The 27,307-nt window shown below is 33.1% G+C and overlaps 1 protein-coding gene across 1 annotated transcript in view; it reads left to right on the top strand.

Annotated features, from left to right (window-relative positions):
• The first annotated feature begins 3,636 nt into the window (after positions 1-3,636).
• Positions 3,637-27,307, top strand: part of LOC129907727 (apoptosis inhibitor 5 homolog) — a 47,807-nt gene continuing 24,136 nt past the window's right edge. The window contains exons 1-4 of the mRNA XM_055984072.1: positions 3,637-3,901; positions 4,018-4,179; positions 4,253-4,405; positions 11,769-11,942. Of these exons, the coding sequence (XP_055840047.1) occupies positions 3,833-3,901; positions 4,018-4,179; positions 4,253-4,405; positions 11,769-11,942 (558 nt within the window). The 5' untranslated portion in view covers positions 3,637-3,832. The remainder of the gene's footprint in view (positions 3,902-4,017; positions 4,180-4,252; positions 4,406-11,768; positions 11,943-27,307) is intronic.

Here is a 27,307-nt window from a genome sequence, read left to right as displayed (position 1 = left end):
TTTTTGAGGTTATATTTGTGTCAAAATTGAAACTTGGTGTTTTTTTTTGTAAACAGCGTTATCAAACTTGGTTGAAAGAGTTCAGTGACAAATTTATAATATGACGCTAAATTAGCGGGATGTCTTAAAGGCTTGGCCACACCGGAGGGTATGCGGTAGCGGTACGGGTAGAGGTAACGGTACTTGTATGAAAAAAATTCCAAACTGACACATCAACGTTCAGATGTGGAATTTTTTTCATACAAATATCGTTACCGCTACCCGTACCTCTACCGCATACCCTCCGGTGTGGCCAAGCCTTAAGGCTTGGCCACACCGGAGGGTATGCGGTAGCGGTACGGGTAGCGGTAACGATATTTGTATTAAAAAAATTCCACATCTGAACGTTGATGTGTCAGTTTGGAATTTCGTTCATACAAGTACCGTCACCGCTACCCGTACCACTACCGCGTACCCTCCGGTGTGGCCAAGCCTTTAATTAGTTCGAGGCTTCCCAAACCAGAAGCATTTTTGTAATGCTGGGTCTACACTAGGTTGATCAACACGTTCAACTTATGTTTATTCCAAATTGACAGAGTGACGAGGTAAACACTTTCACATTATTCTAACCGATGCATCCCAACTAGTAATTTTGCTTCCGAATTTTGAACCTAAAGTGCTATTCGCGCCTTTAAGGTTTGTGTATCCGAATTACACAACAGCTTCTGTAAATTAAAGTCTCACAGATATAAGCTTGTATACAGATTGCTTCAGAATTTAATTACTTTTAGAAGTTCGAACTTGTTTAACAACTTCTAATAAGTTGCTTAAATATTGTTAAAGAAACTTAATAGAAGAAAGCTTGTTTTTTTTTCGGATAAGCTTCGGCTAATGAACTTATAGAAGCTTTAAGCCTTAACTACATTGGCTCAAAAAGTGAAAAAGTACAAAAGTGAAAATTTTCAAACGCATTTTTGTATAGCTTTTCGGCCTGAAAAATTAAAACAAATGATGTAGAAAGCTTATTTTTTGATCTAATAAACAATTTGTATACATTTTTTCACAAAACCATTGCGCTAGCCAGAAAAAAAATATTTTTATTTTTGTACTTTTTCAAAAAGTGGTGTATGTAGTTAAAGGCTTGACTACATTCAACTTCAAAAAGTACAAAAGTGAAAAAATGTTTTGTCTTTCACCAACACACTGCAAAATTCTATCTTTCATCTCAGAAAAACAAAAGTGAAAGTTAAAACATTTTTAACTTTTACTTTTTCACTTTTTGAAAACACCAACACATGCAAACCAACAACTTAAGAACATGATTGCTAGATGGCGTTGCAAAGGATAATTTTCAATGAACATGCCTTTTTTTGACAGATGATTTTTTGTAAACAAAAAAATGTTCAGCAAAAATTTATAAATTCCAAACAAATTCCAAACAAATTGCCTTGCAACATAACTTGATACAATCGGTATAGTACAATAAATGAAACCCAAAACTCATGTTTTTAATTTAAAATTTTTCTTCGGCCAAAAAAGGATACATAATAATTGCTCATTTCACTTTACTTTCTTTTTTGTTTCGTTGCTTTTCCACCGACTGAGAAGACGGTATAAAGCTCGATGGTAACCTCCAAAAAGAAAATTCTCGGGCACCGCAACATCACCACCAATCACAATCTCCTACTCAAATAATAGAATCTATCCTTAAAGCCTATCATACTGGACCACACCATCACCATGGTGTTTATTTCCAATATTTATGTTTGCATGAAGAGCGCAATAACAAAATCCTATTAAAGTTGGAAAACACCATGTCGTGATGCTTCTCGGAAAAGCGGGGACTCTTTGGTTTGGTTGTTGTTTTCTTTCCCAGCGGGCGGCGATGAGCTAGATGAACAACGAAAATGAATGCACACAGTTGAATGATGAAGTTTCTTTATGCCCACATATTTAAAAGAAATTATAAAATAAAAATAATGAAATCTTAAGAAATGAAACAAAAATTGCTAGTACTCACAACTCACAAGACAAAAACAAATAACTGCACAATTTTTTTTTTCACAAATGACAGATAATCTTAAAGTTTTAAACACAATTTTGATACTCATTTTCGTATGAAGATGTCGCTAGTAGTATGTGTGTATTTTTCACTTTTTCACTTTTTGAAATCAAAAAGTGAATGTAGTTAAGCCTTAAACCTTTACAGAAAAGACCAACTCAGAAATTGTTTTGGTTCGAACATTTTTTGGTTTCGAATGAATTAAACCAAGCAGATACGAAGTACCAAAGCTTCGGTAAAGCTTCGTTTAAGCTTTTTATAGACCTTTTATAAGGACATTAATAAGGCTTAAGTCGTAAGTGCCTGGCCACTTGTATGAACGTAAGCCGTAGGTGACTAAGTGCCTGGCTACACGGTGATTTTTCAATCGCCTAAGCAGTGAGTTTGTAGGCAAGAGGGATGAGGAGTGAAGGGGGAAGATGCTCATGAAGGGAACTGAATTTTCTGAGTGAAGTACAGTTCCATTGCTAAATTTTTCCTCTTTTTGACGTTTGTTCCTAGAAAATGTAAAAATGGAACGTGATGATTGGGCAAAACAGTATGTAGCCACCGCATGTAATTTTTCAATCGATTGAAAAATCGCTGTGTAGCCAGGCACTTAGTTTTTTGGTAGGGAGGAAAATACGAAATAGAGGATGAGTTTGAAAATAAGCAAATATGGGCGAAAAAAGATGAATATAGAAATTAAAGCCTAGACCACACCGGAAAGTAGGTACTATGCGGTAGCGGTACGGGTAACTGTATGAAAAAACTTCCAAACTGGAACAATACCGTTTAGCTGTGGAATATTTTTCATACAATTACCCGTACCGCCTTTAGTTTTTACTTTGATCTTGATCGTTTTATTTTGTAATCATGATCAAGCATCTAATGCTGGATTTAAAAACGTCTGCATGCAGAAAAGTAAAGGGGGATATATACAAAACGTACAATCCGTACGTATGAAGGAGAGGCATTGATAAGATGAACATGTTCTCGTCTTCGCCATAATCTTCCTATAATCTGCATTTGTGAAGATGTCTGCATTTTCATCTACTCCCTCTATCCAACATCTTTGGTTCTTAATACTGTGTCTCCTCTCAATGCAGATCTGGAAATGCAGACGTATGTAAATCCAGCATAATAATAGCCGTTTTTTACTATCACTTGATCCATATAGATCATTAATTAAAATGTATTACAACAACTATATGAGATCTTGCTTTTCATCAGGATCATGAATCGTGATCTTGCAAGATCTCATGTAGTTGTTGTAATACATTTTAATTAATGATCTAAATGGATCAAGTGATAATAAAAAACGGCTAATATCAAAAAAATATCATCGAGCATTCTATCAATAAATTCAGTTAATAAGTTTAATGTGAACACTGCCTTACCTAAAAAAAATACCAATATCTACCTGAATGCATTCATAATTCCGTTAATTGAATTTTTCCAACATTTCCTAAATTATTTTTCTACGAAAACCATAATTACTCACTTGCAGCTGCATGCCGAGCTAAAAAAACACCAAGTTTCACAATTAGTGTGAAAGAAACAAACATATAAAAAAGAAAGAGATACCGACAAACGGCTAATTTTTTTTTTTTGTATAAACCACACCGACGGAAATCAAAGCCACCATTGCAGCAGGAGAAAATCTATTCAATCAATTTCAATTTTCGCGTTTGTTCGTTGTGTTATATTTCTTCTTTTCTTTTTAAGAAAATTATAAATTAATAATAATTAATTCCCCGCGCACAATAAATTCAACATTAATTATCAATTAATAAAATAAATTAAATAAAAATGGATAATATTGAACATTTGTATAAATGCTATGATATTTTATCAGAGGCTGGTGAAAAAATTAAAGAGGTTTGTAGAAAAAAAAAAAATAATTTCTAACTTGTTTTTTTTTTTTTTTTTGTAAAAATTTTCTGTGAAAAATGTGTATTCATTTATTAAAAATTTGTGTTTTTATCAAAATTTAGCATGAAAATGAATATAAAGATATTTTAAAAGCCGTAAAAGGATCTTCGAAGGAAAAACGTTTAGCGTCTCAATTTATTGGCAAATTTTTTAAGCATTTTCCCGAATTAGCCGATTCAGCTATCGACGCACAACTTGATTTATGTGAAGATAATGATATGCAAGTAAGTTTTTTTTTTTTTTTCAAACAAACAAGAAAAGTATGAAAAATATATAATTTTCATTTATTTATTTAAGATTCGCCGACAAGCTATTAAAGATTTACCAAAACTTTGTTTGGACACGGTTGGAATTACACCAAAAATAGGCGACACACTCGCTCAATTGTTAATTCTTGATGATCCATTAGAATTACAAACTGTTAATGCATCTCTACAAACTATTTTAAAGGTAAATATTTTTCTTAAAAGAAAAGTTGTATTTAAAATTGATTGATAAATATTTATTAGCACATTAATTAAGCTTTAGTAACAATTAGCTAATTTATAATAATTTTAATATGTATTAGGGTGGGCCTTATTTTTAAAACTTTTGAATTTACATTCTCCCAACCCGGTTCCATATCATTTTTCCAAATCCGATGAAATTTAGGGGTCGCTACCGGGCTTTGAAAATTAGCCTGGTCAGCCCAATTAAAAACAACTAGGGTAACGTACCCAGTGACCGACACCTTTAAGGAATAATTTGTGTTTGAAAATTCATAACTTTCCCTACACTGCTTCAATTTTAATTATTTAAATGGTTAATTTAACTATAAAAAATGGTTTTTAAGTATAATGAAAGCATAAATAATTTAGTAATTCCTTAAAAATATCAAAATTAAAAATGTAATCCCTTACCGGTTTTTTAGTTACCGACACCATTTTTTTCAGTAGTGGACACCCGATTTTTTTAGTAATGGACACCCATATCTAAGCTGCATTTACACTCTTGGTTTTATCGCCGGTGTGTAAGATGTCCGTTTTTGAATTAGAACCAAACAACAAGACGGTTTTACTACTGACATTCTCTCGTTGTACGGTATTAGTTCAAGAAGGAACATCGTACACCGGCGATAAAACTGAGAGTGTAAATGCAGCTAAGCATTCAACTACATTTAATGCACTTTGCAGATCTTTGTCTTTGTTTTGCTTCTGTTTTGGCCTTTTTAAATAATAGCCTGAAATGTCGACGCCGACGAACACTCAAGTACTTGAAAATACTGTTTAAACCTACCTTACAGTTCAACTTATAACAAAACTTAATTTTCAATACCTGGGGTCGAATCACGGTAAAAGAAAAATGTAGGAACAGATAGCGTTCATACGTTAACAACCGTGTGCCGTGATTCGACCTCTGTTCTCTGTTCTACTGTAGGTGGGCTATTCTGGTTCTGTAAAAAGTTTGATGAAAATAGTTTTCATCGATTCTGATTCAGTGGAAACATGGTAATTAAAGTCAAAATTCTATCATATGAAAATAATTTTCTCATCGAAATATTTTCTGTGAAAAGAACAATACGTACCTGCCAAGATAACAAAAAAAAAAAGGAGCTCGAGCCCACATAAAAAGATTAGCAGTCGAGCAATACAAACAACCGTTGAACTGCGTACCTACATATATCAAGACATAAATTTTGATGGAAAAAGGAAATACATTCTTTTTTTTAACAAGAAAATTAAAAGTTGCCATAGAATACGTCAAAAATTATATTTTTACGATCATACGTTAACGTTTTGACTATTGCCGTATCTATTTAATCAGTAGAAAAATGTAGGGACAGTTAGCTTAAAAGCAAAAATGGAATGATAAAATGAAAAGTCGCATGAAAACTTCGATGGTGAAAATTTTATCATTTCATTTTTTCACAGAACCAGAATAAGGACCCAGACAAAACGTTACATGCCTTAAAATTAAAAAGAAAGATTTAGGAATACAAAGAAGATTTGACCTCAATTGAATTAAAAGCTATAGGTCGTTTCAAATCAAAAGTCCTGACTCAGAGTTTTTTTTCTCCCTTCCAATAAATTTGAGAATAAATAAACAAAAACCTCAATTTTATTGACTCATTGCGACAAATCAACTCAAAAATAACAACAAATCATGCTTGTTTGAATGAAAGAAATGCTGGAGAAAAAAATAAACAAACGAAAAATCTGAATTTGTTTATTAATGATTTCTATGGTGATGACTCCAAAATAATAGAAAAATAATAATGAGATATTTACTGCTCGGTTATACAAATAAAAAGATGTGACAATAGTTTTAAATTTTTAATCATCTTCGGAACTTGAATTGCTCTCATAAAAACTCGATGTTTCTGATGAATCTTCACCCGGTCGTATGACAATACCTTCGGTAAAGTTATCCCAAGTACTTTCGAACGATAAATAATTATTTTCACAGCTAATGGCCTTATCACAAGTTTTTTTCCATTCTTCAGCAGTTATTTTTTTAAACTCTTCTTCAGCTAATATTTTAGTGTCATCCAACTTAAAGCTGGTATTTCTGGCTGCAATTCGCGACTTGACAATTCCCCATATATTTTCAATTGGATTCAAGTCCGGGTGGTATGGTGGCAATCGTAGAACTTCATGGCCCGCTGACCTTATAATGTCATCAATAAGATGCTTAGGATTGGATTTATTTTTTAGGACTAAATCATAGAGCTCAATTTTAAGCATTGTCGGGCTGTGATCTATGTTTTTTTCTTTTAACCAATTGATAAGGTCTATTTTTTTCGATGATGATGTTGGATCTTTGTTTTCAATTTTATTGTGATAAGAAGCATTATCCATTACAATAACCGAAGGCTCTTCAAGTTGGTTTAACACTCTACTTAACCATTTTGAAAAATTTTCATAATTCATATCATTATGGTAGTCTCCTGAAATAGACCCAGACTTAAAGATAAGTAAAGCATCTTTAACAAACCCTTTTTCTCCACCAGCATGAGCGATTATTAAGCGAGGTACTTTTCCAATTGGTTTTTTTAGTCCTTGTCCATTTTCATCAGTCCACGAACTTGGTCTTGTATGCGAACTGTGGACGTATGTTTCGTCAATATAGATAACTCCATATCCTTTTTCCCTGAACTCTCTTATTTTCCGAATGTAGTTCATTCTTAAAATTTTGATGTCCTCTCTTTCACAAATGATGCTCCTGTTGTTTTTTGTCTTTAAAAACCTAAATCCTTTATTTTTTAACACTCTCCAAAGAGATGTTTTGCTAATTGTGAGTCCCAGCTAGTTAAAAATTTTGCTTCTTAAACTTGGTAAGGTAACAACTTGCTTATCAAAGGTGGGAAACGTGTAAATTATCCTTTTAATTGCCTCAAAATCAAAATTTTCGATGTCGGTCACCCAGCGGCGATGGTGTTTTTTTTTCTTAGGAGACCGCACCGTTCCCGACTCATTAAACTCCTTTACAATTCTATAAATGGTTTTTTCGGACAATCCGGTCAGCTTAGCAGTTCGTCTTCTAGCGTATACTATAGGTGTCAAATCTTCAAAAATGCTTTCATTTTTCAATATTTCCTTGTAAATATTCATCGCAACCATTTTTGTTTGCCGACTTAAGGGCATTCCTTTCTTAAAAAAATCCATCCTGTTCGATGAACATATTGTCAGGTAAGATTTTTAAAAAGTGTTGAATTTTAACTTACTTTGAATAATATAAGAAATGATTTTCGAAAAATAAAAGATAATAGTTTCTCTTCCAAACAGGCTTTAGGTTATTCTTTATTATTTTTTTCAAATTGACATTTATATCTACGGATATCCTTAAAATTTTCTAACTACTTGCTTAAAATTAAATAAAACCAACAGTGAAAACGAATCAAAAAATTTAGTTCGTTTTTTGTATTGGCCTCGGAAATGGAGAGATTGAAAACCTCCACTTTATGAGGATAACCCAACGAATCCCACAGATAGTTCAATTAATTAAAAAAAGCTATATCACGAATTGTTCTGCATTATTTTATAGTAATTTTAAATAAAGTTCAGCTTCGTCATAAATGCTTCCTTCCAGTGAGCAAATGAGTTATTTTTATTTTTGCTCAATTTTCCATGGGACTTTTGATTTGAAACGACCTATAGTATGTGTGAACTTAAGGGAAATACAAATAGGCAAACAAGGGATAAGTTTTTAACGTGTGCATGAAAATAATTGTCAAACAATACACACACCTTGCATAAAACGAATGAATCGTTTTCAGATTCCTTTCACACTTTTTTAAAGTAATTTTACACAGACATAATTTTTAATTTTTAAAATTCTCGGATTAGCCGCGTTTTTTAATAAAACCGTTTTAATAAAAAACGCGGCTAATCCGAGAATTTTAAAAATTAAAAATTATGTCTGTAAGAAACCGTGAAAGCCTTAAAAGTTATAATTTTACACAGTCGAAAGGAAACCCACTTTATAAACTGATTTAAAAGCACTACGCGATGCTTTGAATCTTTTGTTTTTTTACACGGTGAACTGAAACTAGGCCTTAGGAGCAAACAAAAAGTGGTTTGAAAATAATTGGGCCTATTCGGCGAGATCTGTTATACTGCTATTCTGCAGAAAAAGAACGGTGTCCATAACTAATATCATCAAACGTGTCTAATTGCGCCAGTTATGGACACCAGTGTCGGTCACTGAATTTCGTTGAACATTATATTCTAGTTATGAACACCCCACGTAAAATTAAATTATGTTATTATTTTTGTAATAACTTAAATTGAAATAGGTCTACAAAGAAATTCTCTAACAAAATGTTAAATTTTAATTTTTGTACCATATACAGATATATTGTTTAAACAATGATTTGTACTTGTCTTTCTTAAGAATTTCTCAAACTTGCTATTTTTATTACAACAAAACCAATCACTATCAACTATGAAGTAAAGTGTTTTCGCCTAGTTCCCTGGAATTTTTACCCTTAACAAAATCTGCCAAGCCCCCCTCCCAAAAAAAGAAAATTGCTCCTTCCCAAATCTAATCAAAAGTCCTGTCTCTGAGTTTATTTTCTCCCTTCCAAGAAAATTGAGAACAAATAAACAAAAAACTGAATTTTATTGGCTCATTAGGACAAATCAACTAAAAAATAACAACAAATCATGCTTGTTTGAATGAAAGAAATGCTAGGCTAGAGAGAACAATAAACAAACGAAAAAATATGAATTTGTTTATTAATTATTTCCATGGTGATGATTCCAAAATAATTGAAAAATAAAAACAATATACAAATAAAAAGAGGTGAATAGAATATTAAGTTTTGAATTGATATCAGATAAATTGGACATTCCTTATGTATGTATCTTCTCCTAGTTCTTTAAGAATTTCTTCGGCAAAGTTGTCCAAACTGCCTTCAAATGACAAATAATTTACTAATTGTATTTTTACTTGCTCAATAGGGCAAGTATTGGTTTCGTGTCGAAAAAAAAATTTGGGGTTTTAATCAAAACCAACATTACGATGATGGAGAATTCCAAAAAAGTGGGTCTCGCAATTCTGTCCGTGCGTCTGTGCGTCTGTACGTCCATCTTTACACATTTCAACAGCCTAAACGGGTGGACGGATTTTCTTCAAATTTGGTACAGATGGTTTTTATGGAATTCTGAAAGTTGGTTTTTTTTTGTTTTTTTTTTTTTTATCTCGCTCAGAAAGTGTACCTCCCATACAAATTTTTCAATTCAAACCAAATAACTCAAAAACGGCTCTAACGATTTTGATTAAACTTTGTAGACGTAATATTTCAAGCAATTGCAATAAAACTGCATTTTTATTTTTTCTCTAAAAAGTCAAAAAAGTGTACCTCCCATACAAATTTTTCAAAATTTTGCCCTAAATGTCGGCTCTTCCCCAACATCAACAAAATTTCTTTAAATTTATGTAGAGGCAGCTTTTAAAATCTACAAGTAAACTAACATAATAGTGTTTTAAACTGCAAGAGCAAGTACGTGCGACCCCAGTCGTGCATTTTATTTGTATTGCCTGCGGATATGGAATGATGCAAGCCCAGGAGCCTTTCTGAGGTTAGCCTAGCGAATCTTATAGACGGATTAATTAATTAAAAAAGCGATATCAAGAACAATTTTTAATTATTTTATCGTTATTTAAAAAAAATTCAGCTGCGTTATAAATGCTTCCTTCCAGTGAGCGAATGAGTTTTTTTTAAATTTTTGTTCAATTTTCCATGGGATTTTGATTTGAAACGACCTGTAAAAGTATCATCAACTTAAATCAATTCATTATTTAACAAATTTTTTTGATTAAATAGAAAAAATAAAAAATACGGAAATAAATTGATTCTAAAGCGGTCAAAACAATAGGATCATTGCTCAAAAAATCAAAATGTTTTCATATTTCAATTCTTTTCGTGTTCACAATCTATATTGTCGAAAGGCCCTTATTTGTCATCACTGCACGTAAGTGCCTCCCGGTATTGCATATCAAGGCACTTGAAGTTTTTGCCACAACTCTTTCTTATTTCGCGACTTTTCTGCACCCAATGACTTCTCTACGCTCGCCCACATATTTTCTGTTGGATTGGGGCTTGTTGATGGAGTAGGCTAAGACATAACATAAATCCTATCCTTCTCAAGCCATCTATGAACTGAACGTGATGTATGTTTAGGGTCATTAACTCGAATAAACTGCCATTTTAGGGGCAATTTCTATTTTGCATAGATGAGTATGGCCTTTTGATATGGAGTGGAAATTCCCTGGGGCTTCTTTCGAAGAGGTGCTGTTCTTCTAGTCGTCTTCTAAGCCTTCTCTCATTTATGGACAAAATAAGCTCCAAATTTTATGTCCGAAGACGACTTGAAAGTGTCTTTTTGAAACAATCGCTTTATTTTGAAGAAGTGTCTTGTGAAGTTTTTTACGGTGTCCGCTGTGCCTATTTAAGCTTATAATAGTTTAATCTACCAATAGTTTGGCAACTTCCCGTTCTGATTTGCCTTCTCTTGTCAGTTTATTCATCAATTCTGTGATGCTTGAAGAACAATGGATCCATTTTGATGTTTTGTTTTTGCTCCACTAATGTTTTTTTTTTTTTTGGCAAAGCTATACGCAGTAGGAATTTTCAAATATCAACACTGGACAAAAATGTATATGCACGCACCAAGAGAAAGAAAAACGTAAACTTATACACTTCATCGAAAATCTATCCACAGCTTGGTTTAGCTTCTATTTCTATCGGCAGCTGCGTGTTGTTTTTGTAATGCATGTAAACGCCAACTGCGGATACGGATAGCAATGCCAAAAAAACACAGCTATTAAATGATCTCACAACAGTATTCTGTTTAAAATTTAAATCCTAGATAATACAAAAATAAATGAATTCAAATGGTCCTAATGTTTTGTGCACACGATATGAGAGTTCTTTTTAGTATATAATTTTTTTTTACATCAAATTATCTAAAGTTTTGTTGTTAGCGACTTTAGATGTTTTAGTAATCTTTGTTGGTTCACTTAACAATTGGATGAAAGCATTACCTGTTATTTACTTAAAACTTTCTTTTCTATACGTATCTGTTGTATCGAACTAGTTGATATTAAAGTCATCTACAACAATAAAATCTTTATTATCATCGCATATTTCTTCAATTACGTCCGAAAAATTATCACAGAAAACTCGGTCAGATTTAAAACTCTTGGAGATTTATAAAGACCAACCAACAATCATTTATAGTTTCCGAAACATAAATCACATATAACCCACCATAATATTATTTTCCTTAACAGCTGAAATAACAAATTTTCCATATCTCTTCTATCTTAGGTCGATGCTAAAGGAGCTCTTCAAGGAATCTTTACACAAATTGCCTCTGGCGATGAAACAACAAGAGAAAGATGCTTCAAATTCATTGCAGCTAAATTATTACCCATGGGCTCAGAAGTTGTAACCAAAGAAGTCGAAGACTATCTTATTGAAGAAATTAAGAAAATTTTACAGGTGAGTCGGTTTTTTTTTTCAATAAATTGTTATAAAATTGTCTTGGTTACCATAAATCCATGAAAATCTGTTAGGTTTTTTTTATGGACAATTCGAGGTGGGTCTATTTGAGAGGCCATTGTATATGAGTATTTCTATATTCTATTCTATGAAAATCGGAAACTAATTTTTTGTGTACCATTTTCTTCACTATCCCGATTTCTTTCCAATAAAACATTTTAAGATTTTGGTACTTATTTTAGGCGGGAGGGGTAACTAAATCGTCGGCAACCGATTCCATTGTTTGATTATTCAATGACGCCACTAAATAATCATATTTAGTATTATTTGCCGTAATATTTGAATTTGAAGAAATCATAAATCGGGACGATTGTTCCGAAATGGTGGAATTTTAATTGAAATTAATGAAGCTTGTTGAATTGAATCAGTAGCGACTGAAATTGGGCAGTCATCGACCGGCATTTAAAACAAAATTAAAATTATAAGATTATAAGACGGTAAGAAATAAAAAGACATCAATTTTCTTAATAAGATATTCATAAACGTTTATAAACGCCAGTTATAATAAATAATGAAACGAAGACTTTTAATGTGGTCTTAAGACTGTTTAAAATATGCAGCTCTGTGTTTTTTCATACATTAATCATACAGAGAATAATAAAGCAGACAAGACCAGGAGGTACTCGTGCTGCTGCATTCGAAAAATAAGTGAGAAAAATTCAATGGAGCATCGCCCTTTATAGTGTTTCCTGCTTCGTTTACTTCAGTTGAGTTGTTTTCTATTCCTTCTTCTTGAGTCGTTCTTCTGACAGGCAGCTGCACATTGCGTCATGTTTTCTGGGGCCTATTTTTCGGCTTTCCCACATTTTTTTCACAGTTTTTCTTTGATGATTTCGTCAAAATTTTGTTTTGACATCTCCTCAAACGTCAAATTAAAAATGGTTCTTAGTTTGGTTATTTTTGTGCAACCGGTTGTACACATGCTTAGTTCTGTGCATGAAGAATCGTTCCTAAATGCATGTATAACGGCATCAGTGATGCTGATTGCACAATTAGCTGCTGTGCAATATTGTTCTTGGTTTTAAATCTCCATTGGTCGTTGACAAGTACTTGGCATAGCAAACGCGTCCTTTTTTGATATACGGTTGGACCTCTTACACCATTTTCGGCTATATAAGCAAGAAGTTGAAGAAATGGGTTATAACTTCCTTCGAAATATTCCGTCCAATTCGGGTTTCCTGGAACAACTGCCAACAGAACTTGGAGCAATGTGTCGAAAGCGCAGGTGTTGATTGTAGATTGGTTGGTATTTTTGTTAGTCCGTTAATTTTGAATTATATCCGTTTAAATATTCATTAATATTATGTAAAAGAGCAAAAATGTAATTTACTTTAAGGAAAATTTGTAAAATTGTAAATATTTTCCATTAATGGCACAAGTTGCTAAATAAAACTCAACAAACAAACAAACAAAGTCCGCAGACATTTCACCATGGTTTGACCAACTTCAAGGGAACCATTTTTTAAAATAGGAAATTTCAGGTTCTTCTCAAAAAGTAGCGCATCGCGAAGATGATCTTCATTTCGAAGATAGAGATTGGACCTTTTTTTTTGCCTTTTTGTCCCAGTCACTTGGCCCTTCCAATTCTCCTCGTACCGTGTCGGCAATGAGTTGCAGCATTGCACTGATGACATTTCTGACACATCCTCTTTTCCCCGTAGCCTTCGGTCTCGCCTTATCACAGAGCATCCTTCCAATATATATGGACTGGTTTGAAGCATATGATTCAAGTATGAGCACCGCTTGGGTAATCTCCATTTTTGCAGGCAACACATGTCACTTCATTCTCAGTTGGAAAAATGGGAGGATGTCTGGCTCAGCATTGGTAAGTGTTGCAAATTACGAGTTTCGGTCAAAGGGGGTGGCGATGGTAATGTTTTGCCTTCGACAGCACATTCCTGGTTCGCCAATTTAGCTTGAACAAGATTGGTTTGACCATTCAAAATTGTAATGTGCTGCTCCAAAAATCTATCAACCCTCGTGCGGTTTCCCTCGGTGCCAAAAATTAAATTTTTTATCTTATTGAATTCGCTTTCAACAGGACCACTTATGGCTGGTATTCTGCCAAATCCGAATTGATCCCTGTAGACGTAGACACACGACCACATTGAAAGGTGTTTTAGATCTTTCAAAAGGTGTCTGGAGAAATTCCATGCTGTAATTGAGGCTTAATTTCCTCCTCTAGAGTTGAGCCCGTTTCTGCTAACTATTGCTCTTTTCCGGCTCTGATACCTCTTCCTCGGTCAGATCTTCAAGGATGTCGCTGTTTATGACTCTATTTCGGGTATAGGTGTGCCCGCGGTAATAAGTCCAAAAAGATGCTGCTTGTATCGCTCATAGCGATTGTCGGCGGTCGTCGTCAGGCTTTGTAATTCAGACTTACTTAGAGACATAACCAAAGCAGACTTTATTATTTCCCGTGCGACCGATAAATTTGTAGCCAGGATGTCGCTGTTTATGGCGTGCTCTATTTCGGGTATAGGTGTTCCCGCGGTAATAAGTCCAAAAAGATGCTGCTTGTATCGCTCATAGCGATTGTCGGCGCTCGTCGTCAGGCTTTGTAATTCAGACTCACTTAGAGACACAAACAAAGCAGACTTTATTATTTCCCGTGCGACCGATAAATTTGTAGCCAGTATAATTTGACCGATTACTCCCATGTATTTTTTTTAATAAATGCTCCTGCTTCAACAAATTGGCGTTAATTTTTAAGAAGTGATTTACGTCAATTCAGGAGGAAGCTTATTGGAGATGAACTTGTCGTATTTATTTTGTTTTTATTACACATTTTCTACATTTTAAATTTTTACTTACCATTAAAAGATTTGTTTTTGATATTTCTTTTTCTGTTTTGTAGTTTCTTAACCAAACATTTTGGCTTTTTTTAACCAAATATTTTGGCTCTGCAAAGGATACTTGAATAATTCTCAACGAAAAGAAGCAAAAACACAAAACAACATTCCAATCTGAGTACAAGAAACGAACTTTTTTAAAATTTAATTTTTAAATTAAAATAGAACATGAACAAATCACTTAGGGGTCACCATGAAGAATTTAACACCATTATTATTTCAAATAAAACGACTGCTCTGTGTCGTGTCTAAAACTGAACTGATAGACCGCAAAATTCGTAAATAAAAATACTCAATTTACATTATGCAAACAAAGAATATATATATTAAATTATAGTATGCATTTCGGTCCACAACTGGGGAACCATCATCAGCGAGCGTCAATTATACACTAAACAAGATAACAAAAGAGAAACAGTGCAAAAACAAAATGAAAATGAAAAAACAAAAACAATTACATACATAGTAAAGTTACATTTATATTGATAGCATGAAAAAAATTATTTCTTATTTTGTTATTGTTTTTAAACAACAAAACAAAGGTGATTGAATTGCTCCTGGTTCAAGATTCATCAGGTTGTCATTTATATGTATATATAACGATTCATAGGCATGAAGCTTTGAAGGTCTGCTGATTGATTTTAAAAGGCGAACATTTTCTATTCCAAATTTGTTGTGCGGTACTTCGTGGTTAACATCATATGCGTGGGAGGCGATTGCATTCTCAAGTGTTCACATGCCACAACCATAGGCTGTAAGTTGAGATGAATTCGGTTAGTGAAAGAACTATTTTTCGATAAAGAGAACTTAAATGCCTACACGTTTATATCTATTCGATAACAATCTGTGCATGGGTTGAAATGGGCAACAAGTTGTCGGGAATTTTCAACTCCGCTGACAATTCTTTCCGCTAAAATCCAACACAAAGTTTATCAAAGATTGTGTTTAGGGTGACCTCTGCCTTTGCGATGAATTCCTCGAGGAATTTTTTGCTCCCCCGGTTCAGCTTTTAGGTCCCCCAAAGCCATTTCAATGGACTGCAAGGCTGTCTTATGTTCCGCCTGAACATTTTGTATTGACTGCAAGGCAATATAACAAATATTTTTTTGTTCAACAATATACAATAAACTTGATGCGACAGGAAAATGGTAGTTTAAATATATTTAAAGAACTTCCTTTTTTTGCTGGTAAGTGGTGTGCATCAGCTTGTCTCGTCGCTGTCAGGGTTTTTTTTTTCCCTTTTGGTTTAAGTAGTCTTTTTACAGCTTTTAAGCTATCTGCCTTAAGCATGATATTATCTGATATTATATAATAAATATTATCACCTGACACTTTTTTTCACTCATAGGTCTGCGTGTGCGTAAGGGCGTCGGGAATTTTCAACTCCGTTGACAATCCCTTCCGCTTAAATCCAACGCAAAGTTGGAACTATTTAAGATGAGGCCCAATTCTTCCCATAAGGGTTGTACCGAAGCGTCACAGTTCTTAGTGTGACAAAAAAACGGACATAATTCCATAAAAGAGCAATATATTTCGTTTTGTTCTAAAGTTGTTTTTGGCTGTTTTGATCCTAAAAGAAATGTTTTATATGTTTGCGTATTATAGTGATTTGTACATTATGTAAACATCGTATGACACTGCTGGTGTTCATACCATGGTTTAAGTAGTCTTTTTACAGCTTTCAAGCTATCTACCTTAAGCAGGATATTATCTGATATTATATAATAAATATTTTCCCCTGACACTTTTTTTCACTCATAGCTCTGCCAGTGCGTAAGTGCGACCATGTAGACTTTTGTAGTTTTACAACTCCTTGATTTTCAAAGAAAATTCCAGATCGAGCTGCTAAGGTTTTCATTTCAAATGTCCAAACTTGTGTTTTATATGGAATCTTTTTCGTTTTTCCTAATTATTTAAAAGCTCTAGCTTCTTTTTCTTTTGCGCCAATGTAACGTTTCTGCCGTGCTTCAAGATGGAAGAGCAGACGACGGAGAGTTGTCTTTAGAAATAAAACAAAGTGTTTTGGTTTAAATAATATTTTTTATTAGAGTAAAAGGCCCGCTGTCTCAATGCTTATGGCTGCAACCTTTACTGTACACTCTGTTAGATCTGCTCTGCTTTTCTTTTTCAATCTGCTGTTTTAAACTGTATTTTGTTTTCTTATCTGACTTTCACTTTTATTTTCTTTATATTTTATTTTAGTTTGGGTTTCACTTTTTTTTATAATTTTACTTTTTCACTTTTAATTTAACTTTTTTTTTTTTTTTACGCCGCGAACCTCTGATATTGACGGTAGATTTGTTTACCTCTGCCATTGACGATGGTTTACGTTAGTCAATTTTGCTTCTAAGTCTCACATTTATATCAATGAATTTCAACCTTGTTGATATTGGATTGAAACTCATATGATGTCGTCAACATAGTTATTATTATTTTTTTTTAATTTATTAGTATCGTTTTTAATATTAGTATCGTTCTTAATATATTAGTATCGTTTTTTATATTGAAAAAACCTCGAAAAATAATTCAAAGGAAAGAAATTTTCCAAATTTTAGTTGAGAAAAGCAGGGGTTATCAAAAGATCCTTGAAAACATTGTGCGAATGGGTTGAAAACGTGAATAATTTCCGAGTTTTCGAAATAAATGTTGAAAAAACTTCCAAAAATAATTCAAAGAAAAGAATTTTTCAAAATATAGTTGAGAAAAGCAGGGGTTCTCAAAAGATCCTTGAAAACTTGGTGCGAATGGGGTAAAAACGTGGATAGTAGCAAAAATATGCATTTCAGAACCTATTAAGATGGAACTTACTTGTAGCGATTGGTGTGGTTATGGATTTTTATTTCCTCTGGGGAATGTCCTTTTATAGCAACAGCCATCTCTTTAAATAAGTGGGAATTTTTTTTGTGCCCACTGATCTTCCCGCTCTGAAAGTGTTGTTTAATAAAATATTTTTTTTTTCATAATTTACTCTCACTCAACACAATTTGCATAACAGAATTTTCCCGTCTTATCACCTTTTTACCACTTTCAGATTCGTTTCGAGAACGTCCTTGATCGTTTTCTATTTATATTATTATTATTAGTAATTCTCGGAGAGAATTGTGATTTTTAAACATATACTCGAAGTTCATGTTTCGAAAACCAGAAAAAAATGTATACTGGGGTTGAGTTGGATTGAAGATTTAAAAGAAGTTTTTTTAATGCGTCATCCGATAACAGTTCCACGTTGATGACACTCGCTTCTTCCGTGTTGATTGTGTTCACAAGTATACGATTCTATCGTTTCCAGAACGTCCTTGATCGTTTTCTCTTTATATTATTATTGTTAGGAATTGTCGGATTTAAGAATATACGTGTTCGCATCGCTCAAAGAGAGATTTGTGATTTTTAAACATATACTCGAAGTCCATGTTTCGAAAGCCGTAAAAAATTTATACTCGGGTTTAGTTGGATTGAAGATCCAAAAAAAGTAATGCAAATTGGTCAATTTTGCATAGTTTATTCCTTTTATTCTTTTTTCACTTTCTTGTTGTTTTTTGGCGTTATATAAATAGGCGCTCTTAACATTGATGCATATGATTTTTCTTGTTTTTTTTTTTTGCTCTCACTCTCATCTTTAACCTCAATAAAAACCTCTTTCACACACTTCTTTAAATTATTAACGTTATTATTACTAATTATTTCACTATTGCCTTTTAGCTCTAGTTAAGTTTTCGGATAAGGATGTTGATTTTTGTTAAATTCGTCGCATTCTTTTTTGGTGGTTTAAGATAAAGCGTACAAAAAAATCCAAGGTTTGCGACACTTCCTTGGTATATTCTATATTGAACGCGTATAAATATCCAATAGTTTGGGCCAGAACATCAAAAATGTTTGGCGTGTCGGAAGATCAGACTATTTTCTGCTCAATTAAAATATAGGCAGTTTTTGCCAATTACGAAATGTCTGAATTGTCATAATACCGTTACAAAAATGACAGACAATACAATTTATTATAATTCTTTGACAGTTAAACAGAACACTTGTGTGGCGTGATGCGCCTTTTGTAGTTAGAAGTTATGCAAGTATGTGAGAATTTAAAATTTCAATAGAAACTTAAATGAAGAATTTGTATTGCCAATTAGTAATATTTAATACTAATTTAATACTAAATACATTTCTAAATTCGCAATCATATAATAATTAGGACAACTAAGAGAATGACATATAACACTATAAAAATCTGTATTTCTCTTATGAATCATCCTCGATTTTAATTCGTTTCACTTTTATATCAGATTAAGAAGGTTGTCATGTTAGACTTTATAATTTATGCAACCGTCACTTGGTGATTTTTTTTCATATGATATTGGTAATTTATCGTGTTATTGAATGATTTTTGACATTTCTCATAGCTGCGCATTTTTATTTAGGGTATCAGAAAACACAATAATTAGAAAATACGCTTTATTTTCAAGATGAAGGTTTTCCTATTGTACACTTATTAGTTTCTCACCGTCACTTGTAAATTTTTTTTCATATGATATTGGTAATTTCTCGTATTCTCGGCGAACGTAATTACATAAGATCATTACATTGTATTATTCGTTTCATGTAGTTTAACAAACTACTAAATAAATAAAACAAATTACTAAATAACGCCAACCAACGCCGCTTTGCGGCTAATGCGTCATTGCGATTTTACTTATGTACCCAAGCGATTTTTTCCTCCTTGCAATCTTTTCACCGATGCATCACTATGATGTACTAAAATCCTTTAAAATGAAAAGGTGTACATACCACTACTATATCCGTTATTAAATGACGTGCGTGTCGGGCTGATGCGTCATTGCGATTTTACTTGATGTATCCAAGCGATTTTTTCTTTAAGAAATTTAATTTCTACTTGTAATTTTTTTTTTAATACAATATTTGGCACCTTTTCTTTTTTTTTTATTTTATTTTACCACTTAAAATAATAAAAATCGAGGGAAATGCCACGACCCGCAGTCACAATGCACTTGTACAGCAACACTCGTTTTCTTTATACTTTCTTTTTTTTTTTATTTTATTTTTATTTTGCTTTACTTTATTTTAAGTCAAACCGACCCGGATGCTTGCCAATTATCGTACTAAAATCCTTTAAAATGAAAAAGTGTACATACCACTAATTTATCCGTTATTAAATGACGTGCGTCAGGCTGATGCGTCATTGCGATTTTACTTCTCGGAGAGAATTGTGATTTTTAAACATATACTCGAAGTCCTTGTTTCGAAAACCAGAAAAAATGTATATTGGGGTTGAGTTGGATTGAAGATTTAGGATTAGTATTAGAATCTTTTATTCAAGTATAAAAGAAGTTTTAACACAGACGACACAACATATAGATGTATAAAGTTGATATTATTGATATAAACCAAACCTGGCTGGGTGGGTGGGTGTAGATCATCCTCGGGTGGTTGCAGCTCCATAAAGGGAAGAGGGTGAAATTGTCCCAATCCTTGACGTTGAGTTGGATTAAAGATTTAAAAGAAGTTTTTGTAATGCGTCATCCGATAACAGTTCCACGTTGATGACACTCGCTTCTTACGTGTTGATGTTGTTAACAGGCTTAATGCAAATTTGTCAATTTTGCATAGTTTACTCCTTTTATTCATTTTTCATTTTCTTGTTGTTTTTTTTTTGGCTTTAAGTAGGCGCTCTTAACATTGTTGCATATCATTTTTCTTGCTTTTTTCGTTCTCACTCTCATCTTAAGCCTCACTACCAGCTTCTTTCACACACTTCTTTAAATTTTTAACGTTATTATTATTTGTTATTTCACTATTACTCTTTAGCTATGGTTTAGTTTTCGGATAAGGATGTTGGTTTTCGTTAAATTCGTACAAAAAAATTCAAGGTTTGCGACACTTCCTTGGGATATTCTATATTGAACGCGTATAAATATTCAATATTTTGGGCCAGGACGTCAAAAATGTTTGGCGTGTCGGAAGACCAAACTATTTTCAGCTCAATTAAAATATAGGCAGTTTTTGCCAATTACGAAATGTCTGAATTATCACACTCTTGTTTACTTATTATTTGGTAACATAAATAACGCGTTGGTCTTCCCTATACCGATTTATAAATGAGACTGAAACTTTATGAAGAGAGTAGATTGGAGTGATGCCCTAGCTCTCGTACCTTTACTAATACCATTAAAAAAATGGCAGACCATAATATTTATTATAATTCTTTGACAGTCAAACAGAACACTTGTGTGGCGTGATGCGCCTTTTGTAGTTATGAAGTTATGCAAGTATGTTGGAATTTAAAATTACAATAGAAACTTGAATGAAGAATTAGTATTGCCAATATGTAATATTTAATACTAATTTAATACTAAATACATTTCTAAATTCGCAATCATATAATAATTAGAACAATCAGTAGAATGACGAATAACACCATAAAAATCTCTATTTCTCTTATGAATCATCCTCGATTTTAATTCGTTTCACTTTTATATCAGATTAAGAAGGTTGTCATGTTGGACTTTAAAATTTATGCAACCGTCACTTGGTGATTTTTTTTCATATGATATTGGTAATTTCTCGTGTTATTGAATGATTTTTGACATTTCTCATAGCTGCACATTTTTATTTAGAGAATACTAAAACACAATGTTTAAGAAATACGCTTTATTTTCATAATGAAGGTTTTTTTATTGTACACTTAATAGTTTCTCACCGTCACTTGTTAATTTTTTTTCATATGATATTGGTAATTTCTCGTATTCTCGGCGTACGTAATTACACAGGATCATTACTATTCGTTTCATGTAATTAAACAAATTACTAAATAAATAAAACAAATTACTAAATAACGCCAACCAACGCCGCCGTGCGTTTCGAACTCATGCGTCATTGCCATTTTACGTAATTTTACTTGATGTATCCAAGCGTTTTTTTCCTCCTTGCAATTTTTTCACCGATGCATCACAATGATGTACTAAAATCCTTTAAAATGAAAAAGTGTACATACCACTACTATATCCGTTATTAACTGACGTGCGTCGGGCTGATGCGTCATTGCGATTTTACTTGATGTATCCAAGCGATTTTTTCTCTGGGCGATCTTTTCATCAATACTTCACGATGATATCGTATTAAAATCCTTTGAAATGAAAAAGTGTACATACTACTAATATATCCGTTATTAAATGACGTGCGTCGGGCTGATGCGTCATTGCGATTTTACTTGATGTATCCAAGCGATTTTTTCTCTGGGCGATCTTTTCATCAATACTTCACGATGATATCGTATTAAAATCCTTTGAAATGAAAAAGTGTACATACTACTAATATATCCGTTATTAAATGATGTGCGTGGCCATGTTCGCGGCTTTCTTGAATTTTTGTTCCACTTTAATTCCAAAATAAAAATATTTGAGTAAACGTCCAAACCATCATACTCTCTGCTGGGTAGTTGAGTTCAAGAACGTAAAACAGAAAAAAAACATGTTTCAAAAGCTTCCAATGGATCCTCAAAGTAATATTTTTTATCCAGAAGCGTAACGTAGGCGTTAAGCTTTTTGGTGGGATCTCCTCCTCTTTTATATCAGATTATATCAGGTTAAGAAGGTTGTCATGTTGGACTTTATAATTTATGCAACCGTCACTTGGTGATTTTTTTTCATATGATATTGGTAATTTCTCGTGTTATTGAATGATTTTTGACATTTCTCATAGCTGCACATTTTTATTTAGGGTATCAGAAAACACAATAATTAGAAAATACGCTTTATTTTCAAGATGAAGGTTTTCCTATTGCACACTTAATAGTTTCTCACTGTCACTTGTTAATTTTTTTTCATATGATATTGGTAATTTCTCGTATTCTCGGCGAACGTAATTACACAGGATCATTACTTGTGTATTATTCGTTTCATGTAGGTTAACAAACTTCTAAATAAATAAAACAAGTTACTTAATAACGCCAACCAACGCCACTTTGCGTTGGGGCTGATGCGTCATTGCAATTTTACTTATGTATCCAAGCGATTTTTTCCTCCTTGCAATTTTTTCATCAATGCATCACGATGATGTACTAAAATCCTTTAAAATGAAAAAGTGTACATACCACTTGAAGAAAATAGACACCCATTTATTGTGAAATAAAACGACGGCTCATCGTCGTGTCTAAAACTGAACTCATGAATAATTCTCAAACGAAATATCAAAACACAAAACACAAAATTCCATTTTGAATATAAGTTAAAACAAATATCAAAGGCACATAAAAAGGAACTGAATTTAAGGAGAATATTTCCAAAACTCACACAAAATTTCCGTAAATCCGTGATGGTCCGTTCCAATAACAATAATGAATGGTTGGATATTTGGTTCTTAATCGATGTCTTCATTTTAAGCTCTCTAGCTTGCTCCAAGTTGTTCACCTTTTTAAAATGCAGGATGAAGCTGTTTATAGCATCCTTTATTGTTGTTTTCTGAACAATGGATTTTCCCTCCTTTTTGGAAACTTATAGCAGAATAAAGTGTTTCATAAGGCTGTTTAGGAGTTTTTTCCTGTCCTTTTTTTGTGGTAATCAAATCAATTCCAATTTTGGTAGATGTCGTATTACGTGTTTTCGACCATCTTTGTCTTTTCTTATAACTTTTTGGAAAGATACAAAGTATTCATGCAGAGCCCGAAATGGGGGGAGACACCTTTGCGTGTCATAAGTTCGAAGGATCTTTCATTATTTTTACAAAATTAAGATACAAAGTATTCATGCAGAGCCCGAAATGGGGGGAGACACCTTTGCGTGTCATAAGTTCGAAGGATCTTTCATTATTTTTACAAAATTTAGACAAAATTACGAAATCACTTTTTGCTAAGATTTTTGAAATGTTATCAATGCTAGAAGGCAAAAATCTAAATGAGTCTAAGAATCTTAGCTCGAAACTCTTCTCACTATCAATTTGAACAATTTTTGATATTGATATGTATTTCTCCTTATTCAAAGGAATTATCCTAATATCCCCTATGGTATTACCCAGCTCCTTAATAAATAAATGGGCATATCCCCTGCCGATTCCCCCGCCGATTCCCTTCGCTGACAAAGTTTGTCGATTATTGTGTTCAGCGTAACCTCAGTTTTAGCTATAAACTCCTCAAGGAGTTTTTTTTGGTGGCCCGATTCCGCTTTTAGCTCCCCTAGAGACATTTCGATGGATTGGAAGGCTGCCTTATTTTCCGCCTGAAGCCTTTCAATGGACTGCGATTGCAAAGTGCCTTGCTGATCCTGAATTCGACATAAATTACCAATTAATTTCAAGAAAAAGTAAACAAATTTCTCACCTTGAGCAAAAACAGGTAATTCTTTTACTCATTCTGTATAACGAAAGTAAAAAATAAGTAAAAAATGAGTACCAGAATTACCAAAATAGAAAAAAAAAAAAAATATGGCGCGTGGGTAAAATCACTACCTAATATTTAGAAAAAAACGTGGAAATTTGTCCCACGCTACGACAAAACACTTTATTCAATCACAAATATTAATTAAAAGATAAAAGATATAATAAAATAACTTCCCAAATTTGTTTTTCGTTTTTTTTTAAATTTTTTTAGTTTATTAATAAAAACACCGCACAACGAACAAACGCGACCGACTTCCATGCACGCGAAAACCAACTGAAAAAAAACTAACAGAGAGAGAGGGAGATGAAAATTGTTTGTTTGTTTTAGTAAAGTTATGAGTTGGCGAGAGTATAAGAATGAGTTGTACACTTAATAGTTTCTCACCGTCACTTGTTAATTTTTTTTCATATGATATTGGTAATTTCTCGTATTCTCGGCGAACGTAATTACACAGGATCATTACTTGTGTATTATTCGTTGTATTTGTGTATTTATCTACTAAATAAATAAATCAAATTACTAAATAACGCCAACCAACGCCGCTTTGCGTAGGGGCTGATGCGTCATTGCGATTTTACTTGATGTATCCAAGCGATTTTTTCCTCCTTGCAATTTTTTCATCAATGCATCACGATGATGTCGTATTAAAATCCTTTAAAATGAAAAAGTGTACATACCACTAATATATCCGTTATTAAATGACGTGCGTCGGTCTGATGTGTCATTTCGATTTTACTGAATGTATCCAAGCGATTCATATAAAAGACTAAAATATTATAATTTAGCTTAGTATTAACAACGCTTATAATTTGTTTTTGAATAAAAAGCCAGAATAATTATGATTTTTTTGGGATAATGTAAATTATATATTTGAAATATGTTAAAAAAAATATTAAAGGCACATAAAAAAGAAACTGAATTTAAGGAGACTATTTCCAAAACTCACACAAAATTTCCGTAAATCCGTGATGTCCGTTTCAATAACTATAAGGAATGGTTGGATAGTGTTTTTGTTCTTAATGGATGTCTTCATTTTAAGCTCTCTAGCTCGCTCCAAGTTGTTCACCTTTTTAAAATGCAGGATGAAGCTGTTTATAGCATCCTTTATTGTTGTTTTCTGAGCAATGGATTTTCCCTCCTTTTTGGAAACTTTTAGCAGAATAAAGTGTTCCATAAGGCTGTTTAGGAGTTTTTTCCTGTCCTTTTTTTGTGGTAATCAAATCAAGTCCAGTTTTGGTTGATGTCGTATTACGTGTTTTCGACCATTTTTGTCTTTTCTTATATAACTTTTTGGAAAGATACAAAGTATTCATGCAGAGCCCGAAATGGGGGGAGACACCTTTGCGTGTCATAAGTTCGAAGGAACTTTCATTATTGTTGTTTTAGCGCAAGTCCGAAACCCGGCACTAAATGAAACCCTTAATAGAACCCTGAATAGAACCCTAAATAAAACCCGATTAAATAAAACACAACCAATTTTTTAACGTGGAAAAGCTTTAGCAAAAACCACGGTTTATTCTTTCCACCTTTCATGATTCTTTCTTTACACAATACAATTACAAATTCTTTCCGAGTTGATAATTCTTTCGGTTCACAATTGAAATAATTCTTTCGATTTATAATTAAACAATTCTTTCGCCTTGCGATTAACAATTCTTTCGATTTATAATTAAACAATTCTTTCGCCTTGCGATTAACAATTCTTTCGTTTCTTTACGTATTCATCTTTTCGAGTCCGCGACAAGACTAAAAACAAAATGGTTTCTCTCCAATAAGAAGGAGAGAAAACATAGAAACATAGAACGAGAGCACAAAGTAGCTCTGTTTAGTTAAAAAAAAACATCGAACGAGAGTTAATCAACTCTCCGTTCGATACAATTGTTACAAAATTTAGACAAAATTACGAAATCACTTGTTGCTAAGGTTTTTGAATTGTTATCAATGCTAGAAGGCAAAAATCTAAAAGAGTCTAAGAATCTTAGCTCGAAACTCTTCTCACTATCAATCTGAACAATTTTTGATTTTGATATGTATTTCTCCTTATTCAAAGAAATTATCCTAATATGCCCTATGGTATTACCCAGCTCCTTTACAAATAAATGGGCATCATATCCAGTGAGATTATGGAAAAATATAGGAAAGAATTTTGGTACCTTAAAATTTAAATTGCATCTGTTATGACCCGCACCTCTAAAAATTCCAGTTAAGTGGCAATGGTCTCGTACTCTGTCCATTCCTAGATAATTACCACATATATGGCAATTGGTGGCCCTTGTAGACATTTCGCTGCTTTCAAATGTTGCAATTTGTGGTACTATTACGCTCAAGTGTTCTTGGTACATACGTTTCGTTTCTTCAATTAGAGAATCTATGAACACTCGAGCACAATCGTTTCCTGCAATCAAATAAATAAATAAATTTGTATTCATGTTTTAAATTCATTTCATTCTTACCTGTGTATTGGAACAGCTTGTCCAATGATGAATTAAAAGAGCATTTCAAATAATATGAGACTGCCACCGGTACATGCACCTTTATTGCTGTCGTTGAAGACTTTGACGGGTCTGGTTGACAACTCTCAATGTGCTGCTGTTAATGTTTCTCTAGACTGCTTGGCAAGAGGAAGCTGGATTGGAGGTAGAGGTAGTCACAGTAGGTCTGACGTCTGGGCCAGAAGGAGAAAGATTAAAAGATACTCTTTTTGAAGGAGGTTTTAATGGGGACGGAGGGGACTTCCGTTTAAGAGCAATAGGGCGTTTGATTAAAGAGTTTATAATAGGTCTTGAACAATTAGGGAAAATTCCAGACCAGTTGGGATCTGTATTACTTTTAGGTGTTTGAGATTTAGTAGATTTAGGCGTTTTGGAATCAGGATTATTATTGGATATATGAGGCTTTTCAGGTTGGATTAAATTAGATTCTGTGAATGTTGAGAGCTGCATGCGGCCAAGTTGAAGACCTCCGGATCGTTGTAATAGCCAAATGTATTTAGATGGTATTAGGATTTTAAATCGACGTGAGGACATCGGTTGTATATTTTTGTATGCTTAATTTTTTTTTTTTAACTTTTA

The sequence above is a fragment of the Episyrphus balteatus genome, chromosome 1 (assembly GCF_945859705.1).
Source record: "Episyrphus balteatus chromosome 1, idEpiBalt1.1, whole genome shotgun sequence".
Classification (NCBI taxonomy): domain Eukaryota; kingdom Metazoa; phylum Arthropoda; class Insecta; order Diptera; family Syrphidae; genus Episyrphus; species Episyrphus balteatus.
This window is presented reverse-complemented; position numbering and strand designations above follow the sequence as displayed.